At 44.8% G+C, this 10,523-nt stretch overlaps 1 protein-coding gene across 2 annotated transcripts in view; it reads left to right on the forward strand.

Moving 5' to 3' along the window:
* Positions 1-10,159, forward strand: part of ADARB2 (adenosine deaminase RNA specific B2 (inactive)) — a 561,341-nt gene extending 551,182 nt beyond the window's left edge. For both annotated transcript variants that reach the window (XM_051832432.3, XM_051832433.3), the window contains 2 exons: positions 6,804-6,982; positions 8,910-10,159. In XM_051832432.3, the coding sequence (XP_051688392.3) occupies positions 6,804-6,982; positions 8,910-9,086 (356 nt within the window). In that variant the 3' untranslated portion in view covers positions 9,087-10,159. The remainder of the gene's footprint in view (positions 1-6,803; positions 6,983-8,909) is intronic.
* Positions 10,160-10,523: the final 364 nt, after the last annotated feature.

Below are 10,523 nucleotides of genomic sequence, written 5' to 3' on the forward strand. Positions count from 1 at the left end.
TATGTGGTATATCTACAAATTAGTAAACACCAAACACATCTATATGTTATATACCAGGCTTAACAAGCTTTTGTTAGCCTCGTTTCCATTAGAGATTACTCTGATTCAGAAACTATTTAGGTAAAGATGTCACAAGACTGTTTGGAAATAGCTATTAAAAATGATATTAGAGGCTGTTCTTCTCCAAGTTACACAATTTTTCAAGAGTTTTTTTTCCTCACCCTTCTTGGACATTCTTTTTAAGATTTCAAGATCCTACCTGACGACGCCAACCTCACTCACACAGAGGCATGTGTGATGGTGTTCCCTGCAAAAGCAGCCCATCGGCGTGAGAACTTTCTCCCTGGTAGCTGTGCTGCAGGGTGGGCCACCTGCCTTTCTTATGGTGTGATGGAAGGGAAAACAGACGTGGCTGAGAAGCGGCCGTGTGAGCTCTCTCACCTGCAAATCCATCATTCTGCCCAAAAATGGTGTCCAAAGGGTGGGATTGTTCCACCAGAAGGAATCCTCCTTTGTTCATAGACCAATCGTGCCAAGATTCAAAATTACTACTTGGATAAGTCTGAATAGTGGTCCCCAAAGATATGAAATTCTAATCCCTGCAACCTGTAACTACCAGGTGTGAAAAGAAAGATTCTTGCACATGTGATTAAACGAAGGTTCATGAGATGAGCAGACAGTGTGGATGGTCTTAGTAGACCCTATGTGCGGTTACCTCTGTCCTCATAACAAGAACATACTTATAAGAGGAATTCCTCATGACACATGCAGAGAAGGCTGCATTGGGGTGATACAACCACAAGCCAAGGAATGCTTAGGGTCACTGGAAGCAGCAGAAGCACAATGGAATTCCCCTACCTTTGGAACCTCCAGAGATGACTCTGCCCTGCTGGTGCCTTGATTGCAGACTTCCAGCCTCTAGAACTGTGAGGGGATACAGCTCTGTTGTTTTAAGCCTTGAAGTTCATAGCCATGTGTGACTGCAGCCACAGAAATTGAATCCAGTGCTACATTATGCAAGTAGAATTTTCTCTACATTAAAACACATAATGTTGTTCTTGTTTTGCCATGAACTAAAAGCAAAAGTCCCCCAGAGTTCATCCTAGGCTACTTGATTGTGATTTTACTTTCTGGATGCCAAAGAGCAAGCTCACAGAATCCTTGGTTAAGGTGGTCTGTACAATGAGAAACAGGAGAAACAAAGTTTCTGCATAGGAACTTCTCCTAGGACGTTCTTCTCTTCTTGGAGCATGCTTGGCACAATGCTCCCGTCCTCTGGGTTCAGACATGAGGACTTGAGCCCATGTCAACGGTCATATTCTCATGCATTGGCATCTTGCACCAAATGAGGATAATCTCCAGGAGACATTTAATGTTATGAGCTGGGGAAAGGAGGTAATACTTTTCTGAGACTACTGGATTACTAGATATGTGCTAATGGACTCTTTGGAAGAACCTGATGGGAATAGAATTTAGTAGGGTTACACCTGTGACTGTTGTTCATTGTGTCCTTATGACTTTTTTATATTTTTTTAATTTTTATTAATATAAAGAGGACAGAGTTCATGTATTTCATAGCTACATTTTTTTAATATTTATTTATTTATTTATTTATTTGAAAGTCAGAGTTAGAGAAAGAGAGGCAGAGGGAGAAAGAGAGAGAGGTTTTCCATCAGCTGGTCCACTCCCCAATTGGCCACAACAACCGGAGCTGTGCCAATCCAAAGCCAGAAGCCAGGAGCTTCCTCCAGGTCTGCCATGTAGGTGCAGGGGCCCAAGCGCTTGGGCCATCTCTACTGCTTTTCCAGGCCATAGCAGAGAGTTGGATCGGAAGTGGAGCAGCCAGGTCTCGAACCAGCACCCATATGGGATGCCAGCACTGCAGGAAGCGGCTTTACCCGCTATGCCACAGCATTAGCCCCAGATACAATTCTAAGAAAAGAACTGTACTTCCCTTCACCCCTCTCTCCCTCCAACTCCCCTCCTTCCTTCTTTTTTCCTTTAATTTTGCATTAACATAATTTCAATTTATCTTATAATCACAGACTTCATGCACCACTAACCATAATTTTCAACAAGTAAAAAGTAGAAAGATCACTGTTCCACATAGACAGGGCTGAAAACAACAGTCAGAACATAGATGTCAGTTTCACTCTTACACATTTTTGACTATATTAATCCACAAAATGAAACAACTCATTTACAACATATCCCCAGTTTCAGGGACTCTTTGTTTTTGCTTTTTTTTTTTTACTTCTTTTTCATATTTTTTATTTATACAAAGGTAACAAATTTCATGTATTTCATACATGAGTTTTAAGAGCACAATGATATTCCACACCTCTTACACTCCATCTACCCCTCACATCCAACCTCCCTCCTTTTCCTCTTTTTCTTTTAATTTTTACAATAACATACTTTCAATTTATTGTGACTTTTTAATCTTAAATAATTTGATGTTCACTTCAGGAAGAATGTCCCCAAGAATTTGTGCCCTTCTTTCATTGTCATAGCTCCTGACCACAGAGAGAAAAAAATGAAACACATGCAGTCGTTGCAGGCCTGTTCAACTTATCCAGCCCCACCCAAACTATCATTCATGGTGTGATGTAGCACTGAGTTAAGCAGTGTAGCCCTAATATTCTTTAAACATTTTCAGAAGTCCAATCCTCCATGGCTGGGGAGATAATCAGTACAGTTGGAGTGAATTAATGAGTGTTTTAAAGAACTTTCTGGAAGATTCTTTACTTATGTCTGTACACAAGGATGTCAAAACAGCACCTAGGAAGTTGATTTAAAATTATAAAATCAATGCCTAATCAGTGAGATCATTCATATACGTAAAGAAGTTCCTTAGAAACCAAGTGTCTCCCAAACATAAATAAATTACCAAGACTTTTTTTTTTTTTAAAAAAAAGGAAGAATCTGGAAGTAACCTAACCCACCATGCAAGTAGATCTTTAGATCATCTCAGTTTAAGGAATTCTAGGCACAAGGGGGAAAAGAACACAATCACCCTGAAATCCAAGAAGGGAATGTGGAAACCAAGTACAAGTGAGCCTGGTTGGCCTGTTCATGACAAGTAGGGAACAAGGGCCTTCCTCAGAGCGTTGACACTCCTGGGAGTACAGAAGCCTGACATGAAAAGAGGTAGCCCAGGGCAGGTTACCATTAGAATAATGAAACAAACATTCCCCACTCCACCATAGCAATCAGAGGTAATAGCTTATTCTCTGAAAGTTTTCAATTGCTCCTGACTACATGTTGTCCATCCTTGTGGGATTTATCCCACAGAAAGAGAGCACATTGCTTAGACTCACGCCAGGGCTCCGTGATGATATTCCATGTTGCATTGTACATTGGTAAATTTACTATTAGTCTCAAGTAAGTCTGCCAGAGTCATTCCACCTCCTTGGGTATAATCAGTATACCAGCCATCAGTTACAGGGATGTCAAAAATGTGCTACTGGCTTGAATTGTTAGTAGACATTCCAAGAACTACCTCTATGCAGCTGATTCATTTTTCAAGAGAAAAGAAAAAGACTGCCATCCTTCTGTGTTGCTTTGGAAGTTTTAGCCCTGCTTGCAGAAGACAGAAAAGAAATTATTCTTACAGGAGGAGCTCAAAGTACATGTAGACAATAACATCTCTGGCAGAGGTATTAAATGCAAATGTTAAGCAGATATATAATTGAAATAAAAGATTTATAACTAAACTGGAAGCATTTTCTGCAGGCTGACTGGGAGCTCTCTTGATCTGTATGACTTGGAGAGCACTAAACAAGCTGAGGTGACCTTCAAATCTTCCTTCCGATGAAAATAACAATAACCCTGACACTTGATGCTTTAAAAGTGCTCTTATGCGTCTTGCTCAATCTTCACATTGCCTTGTGAAGTGGAGAAGTTTTACCACTGTCAGAGAACAAAATAAGGAAAAGAATGGCCGGTGCCGAGATCCCAGTATGAAGTAGGAACCAAGATGATCTGAAACTCGGGTCTCTTGACTCCTAAGTCACATGAAGAGGCTGTTCACACTTTCCACCTCTGCAGTCAGGGATAAACTCAATGGTATTGGAGACTGTAGGGGCCTTGCAACCTCAATTCATACTTAAATTAGCTTACAATGGTACTGTAGTGAGAAGTGAGTGGTTTTGTAATTAGATCACGCATGCATCACATTAGCTGAAGTCTTGTTTACAAAGCAGCTATTTCCCCTACCCTCCCCACGTGCCAACAAGTTGGGACCAAGGCTAAAGAAAAGGTAGTACCAGAGCACTGGGGTGGGAGAAGCTGCCCATTTGCAGCTCAGATCCCTTCGGCCCATCAGCCTGCACCTTCCCCGTGCTGTACCCCCCCCCCAGTTTTGTATTCCCCTGCGTCCCTACCTGCGGAGCAGAGCAGTGCTGGGTTGACACAAGCATCCTCATGGCTGCCTTCCCAGCATTGTCTGGGCCCCGCTGAAGTTGGCCAGGTTTGCAAGGAGTCCTGGGAGAGGAGCCCAGCCAGGCTGCAGCTGAGACCTCTCCAAAGCAGGTGTCTGTGCTGACAGCCAACAGCAGCAAAGCAGCTAAACTTCCCAGAGCAAAGAAATGGGGGGAGAGAGGGGGAGGTCGGGTATCCTGAAGGAACGGGGAGGTCTCATGGGGACATCAGATACTCCAAGACTTTCCACTGAGCTCAGAGTGGAAAGGTGGCGAGAAGACCCAGCTCTGTGCCTCAGAGGTCAGTGTCCATTATTATGAAGACTGAAGGGGCAGGGACAGAGGGAGGGGGAGAGAGAAGGTGGGGGAGGGAGAGGCTGTTTCCCTGGAGCCTGGCTGCACATAGATCTGGAGCAGTGACTGCCTCTCTTCGTACCCAGTCATCCTTGACCTTGGCAGCTGCCTCCTCCTGCCAGGGCAGTCGCTGCCCAGTAGGACAGCCCATGCTGCCAAAGGGCCAGATTGTACCCCCTGTGCAGTTCTGGGGGGTGGGCAGCTGCCATGGTGAATCACTTCTAGCAAAAAGAAAGAGCTGATAGGAATGGAATTAGCCTGGGCACCTGACGTTGCGCGTCCACGACCAGAGGAAGGTCACAGGGTGATTTTCAGTCTGGGGCACCAGACTGGGTAGGAGGCAGAGGGTGATGCACTCTGTCCAAGAGGGTGATGCACCCTGGATCCCTAATGAAGTTGGGGACTCTGGGGACATCCTGGGGTTTGGGACCCTGCAATCCACAGTCAAGTAGATCTTCCTGTGAACTCTGCTGAGGGCTGCTTCCGAGAGTATTCTGTGCTGTGGTTGCACTCCATGCATGAGTGGCTCCCTTCAGGGAGTCTGCTGGGCCCAAGAGCTCGCACTGTGCTCAGCCAGCCAGTCCTTTACGTTCAACACCTGAGCTTCTCTACCAGAGTGCCTGATGCGTTGCTGTCATCACGCACCTGCCACTCCAGTGGCCTAAATGCAGTGCACTTGGGTTGGGTTGGTGGAAAGTGTCCTGCAGAGGCTTTGTGGGAGCTGCAGCAGGGGGAGATTCCAGGAGCAGGGAGCCCTGGACAAGGGCTTCTGGCCTATAAAGTGAATATCCACAATATCACTGACGTGAGCAAACAGGACACAGTTGTTTGTCTACTTACTTTTGTGGCTGGACCATGTGACTGAACAGAGACTGGGACATGTAACATGCCACTGCCCACACACTGGTTACAACTGTGATGCCCAGGTTTTCCCCCAAGGACTTGTGCCCTTCTTCTACTGCTTTCCCAGGCCATAGTAGAGAGCTGGATCACAAGTGGAGCAGCCGGGATTTGAACCAGCGCCCATATGGGATGCCGGCTTTACCTGCTATGCACCAGCCTCTGTAGGAAGTTCTGATCACAGTGAGGAACCTTGTGAGATGACTGGGCAGGAACTGAGGCCCATCAGGAGCTAGAGAGTACAGCCAAGTCCCAGGCTGCGAAGCAAATGCAGGAACACCCTGCTTTTCTCCCTCTGCTCTGCTGTGGAAATCTATGGTTGTAAGGATGGTGTGGACCCCAACAAAAAGTCAGAGTGTGCAAGGAGAGAGCCACTTTGAAAGTAGGACTCTCCGAGTTTTCTGGACAGAACCAGCTCCCTGGGTGTGTGACATACCCAGTCCCGCAGGAAGTGTGCAGCCTAGAATGATCCATGCTCACTCACTGTGAAATTCTTAATTTTCAAACAAAGGGACCCACATTTTCCTTTCACAGCAAGTCTCAGAAATTTTGTAGCCAGTGTTGTTTCTGCATCACATTGCTTGATTAATTAATTATCCCAAACTCTTACATTTTTTCTTGATTAGTTTTTTCCTCATCAACCAAACTATAAACCTAAGCGGTCTCTGGTGTTTACCATGTCTGGTGTTATGCCTTGAACAAGGCTGGGGTACAGTGGGTGCCCAATAAACACACATTCCTGGATTGTTTTTACATGGCTTTGCTTGTTCATTCACTCAACAAATATTCATAGAAAGGGGGGAAAATCTCCACAGAGCTTTATTACTACAAGACTGCTCATAAAATCCTCTAAATTAAAAGGTTAAGAAAAACAGGTATCAGCAATGACTTGCAGCATGAAGCCGTCATCAGGGTTGAACTTGATTCTCAACCTCGACTCCTACAGGTACAATGGTGACCTCCAGGTGAACTGACCAAGTTTTAAAGATGGAAAGCAGGGTGATGTGTGTGTGACTATCTCACATCAACTCAAACGCAGATTTTATTTCCCATTATCTGCTCTCATGAGAGCCCTGTTTGGGGCCAGGAATATTCATGCTTGGCTGCTTCCTATTTCTCTCTTGACAGGAGTGAGTAATGCCGAGGCACGGCAGCCAGGAAAGTCTCCCCACTTCAGCGTGAACTGGGTCGTGGGCAATGCGGACGTGGAGATTATTAATGCCACCACAGGGAAGAGGAGCTGCGGGGGCTCCTCCAGGCTCTGCAAGCACGTGTTCTCTGCCCGGTGGGCACGGCTGTATGGTAGGGTAGGTTGCATCTGTCCTTGCTGGGAGAGGCTGGCTGCAAGAGACTGGGGCTCACACTCGGGGCAAGATCACAGGAGTGAGCCATCTTTGGGTCTGAAGTGAGAGTGATACAGAATGCAAAAACCAGCTCCCACTGTGTTTCCTTTTCCCATGTATCCAGGCCAATGGCATTTTTCCCATGGATTTAAGACTGTACTGCCCAAACCAGATCCCCAGACCAGCAGCACTGCAGTCTAGGAAGCTTAGTCCTAGGAAGCCAAGTGGAAGGGAACTTATTGCTGAACAGCTAATGTGGCAAGCGCTGCACTGACCCCCTCACATAGGGTATCATAAGAAAAGTTCATGGAAATTTTTTTATTTATTTGAAAGGCAGAGAGAGAGAAAGAGAGAGAGAGAGAATCTTCCATCTACTGGTTTACTGCCCAAATGCCCAAAGCCAGCAGCCCAGAGACCATCTGGGTCTCCCATGTAAGTGGCAGGGTATCCTCCACTGCTTTCCCAGGCATACTAACAGAAAGCAGGATGGAAGGAAAGCAGGCAGGACCCGAATTGGCACTCCAATATGGGGTGTGGGCATTGAAAGCAGCAACTTAATCTACTGTACCACAACAGTGGCTCCCACAGAAACTTTTTGAAGTTGGCATTATCCCCAGTTTAGATACAAGAAATCTGATGCTCAGGAAAGTTAGCGAATTTTCCTCAAATTGCAAAGGTAGTAAACATTCAGATTAGGCTCTCTCCCCAATCCTGATGCCTTTGTATTTCTCTACTTCAACCATTCAGAGGCTGTTCTCTCCTCCATAAACAGGGATAATCACAGAATTTCTGTATTTTAAACCAAAATTTCTGTATTTTAAACAATGTGTTTCCAAAGCATAGAAGATTATAACAAAAACATTTTTTAAAAAAAGCAAGTCAGCAAATAAAAAATGAGTTGTTAAAATTTTTATCCAAGTAATGATTCCAAGTAGGAATAACAATGCTATGGTTGATTTATTAATCAGTAGAACAGGAGGGACATACTGATGCTTAAAATAAACATTTTTGTCAACTAAAATGGTGCTGAATATTGCATGTTTAGCTCGGAGCTTGGTGGCAAGTTCTGCCTTTGCCACAAGTCAATACGTGTGTGCACAGGTCCAAAGCCAGGCGGCCTCCATCCTGCCTGCTCTAGGCGCTTTCCCATGTTTCACCTCTGAAGACTTTGGGAGGGCAGAGAGGCATCAGCCTTCCCTTGTTAAACAAAGGGTCTCTTTTTTCATATCTGCCCAAGGGGACATTGCCAATGAGTGGGCTGATCTGTGGACTCCCCCTGGGATGGGGTAGGGAGCTCCCCCCACCCAGGAGCCTTGCCATCCTCTCTTCTGCAGCCTCCATGACCTCCTCTACTGTGGGTGTAATTGGAACTGTGTTTGATCCCTGCTTTATGTTGTCTTTCAAAGCTTTGCCTGATACACTCAGAAACCTGGCAGAGAAAGCATCTTAGTTGTATTGTTCTGAGTGGCGAGCAACATCAGCCAAACCCCTTCCTCTTTCCTGTCTGCCATGAGCTGCTTCAGTTGCCCCAATGTTCCTGGCATCCCTATCCCATTTGGAGCCCGTATTCCTCCTCCAGAAAGAAAAGTACAGCTGGTGATTATGTTTTTAATAGCAGGCAAGGTATATATTAATTTTGTTCATTAATCATTGACACTTGCGATGAAGCAAAGCCTGCTCTGTTACTGGGTATTCCATAGAATGGCTTCGTGGAAGGCAGGAGCTAATTACACAGTTGTTCTTTATTGTGTTGTTTCTTTGTTCTAAAGGAAAAGAGAAAGAAAAGCAAAAGGTTGAGACCAAGAGTGACGTTTTGCTTGCAAAACTCAGATGGCGGAGGTTCCTATTTCTGCTTGTAGTTTGATTTGCTTTTTCTCTTTGCTGTCCACAGCTTAGCACACGGATACCAAGGCACGGAGACACGCCATCCATGTACTGTGAGGCCAAGCTGGGGGCGCACACCTACCAGTCTGTTAAGCAGCAGATGTTTAAGGCTTTTCAGAAAGCAGGGCTCGGCACCTGGGTCAGGAAACCACCGGAGCAAGATCAGTTTCTACTAACTCTCTAAGTCACCAGACTCCTTTGCTATTGAAACATCCAGAGAGGACGAGGCTGTGCGCGTGGAGCATCATGGTGTGTCCATGGGTCCCCTGCGTTTGTTTTCCTGCAGTGTTCTGGACACACACAAGTGTTGGAAGTTTGGATGAGCAACTGGACTTGAATTTGGGTTGCTCATCCCAAGAACCCTGTCCACTACACCTACAGGTACAAGTGCCGTTGTGTTAGCTCTGTGTCTTCTTGGTGGCGTCAAAGGGAGAGCTTCTATACAGGCAAGGTGTGTCGGGGGGGAGGGGTGCTGGCTGCAGCCTTGACAAGTTGTACTGAAGCGTCGCCAATTAGAAATAAGCCTCAGGCACCATTCCCCTGTATTCCTTCCCCTGCCATGCACCTCCCTACAGATGTGTTCGGGTCTCCCTAGCACAGTAAATGTTACACTTCAAGATAAGCCACACGTGAAGAGAAAAGCCATGGAACCATCCCTCCTCCCCACCTCCCTTGCCACAAGAAAAGAAAAAAAGAAAAAAAAAAAAGAATCCAACAACGTTCTATTATTTTCATTATTCATTTTGGTTTCTTACTCCATCTCCTTTCCAAAAGGACTTGAGATGCACAATGTTAAACATGTAGAATAGGATCAGAGAAATGAAAAACATCCTTGCAAAGCAAAGGGGCAGTTACCCAAGGCACCAATGAGTTAAGATCTGTGATGTAAGGAGACCATTTCTAAACATCCTGCTAACTGGACACTGCTGAATGCCCCAGGTCTATTCAGCCAATCACAACTCTTAGTTTCTTTAGACAGAAAAGGATAGCCATTGCAGTCTGACTGTGTAAGGGTTAGCTACTGCCCAACAACCTCCTGATCAGATAATAACAAAACTGAGTCTCACACCAAATTCTGAATTTTTAACTTGAATTGTATTAGACACCAAACACACAAAAAGTTTTCAAAAACCACTTTGATTTTAGCCTTGAGGCCAGATTTCTTTTCTTCTAGGTTCTCCAATCACCGTCTTGTTGATGAAAAAAAGGAAAGAAAGAAAGAAAGAAAGAAAGAAAGAAAGAAAGAAAGAAAGAAGAAAGAAAGAAAGAAAGAAAGAAAGAAAGAAAGAAAGAAAGAAAGAAAGAAAGAAAGAAAGAAAGAAAGAAAAATAAAGTAGCTGCCAAAATGCAAGAAGCAGGATTCTATCAGCAGGCATCAAAGATTACAGCTGGACTTAGAACCATTTCCTCAACATCTTCCTAAGAGGGGTGCTGGATTCAGGCAAGGATGAGGCACTTCCCTACCATGTTCCTTGAATTATTTTACCACTGAGAATGCATTTCTAACATTCATGATGTGAATTAGCAGGTCTATAATTTCTTTAATTAAAACAGCCCTATCTGAAATTCATTAGGCCAAATAACAAAACGCAGAAGTAGCCACCTCTGGAGTATAAGCTTC

Source organism: Oryctolagus cuniculus, chromosome 13 (assembly GCF_051225735.1).
Source record: "Oryctolagus cuniculus isolate XC-2025 breed Fujian yellow rabbit chromosome 13, ASM5122573v1, whole genome shotgun sequence".
Taxonomy (NCBI): Eukaryota; Metazoa; Chordata; class Mammalia; order Lagomorpha; family Leporidae; genus Oryctolagus; species Oryctolagus cuniculus.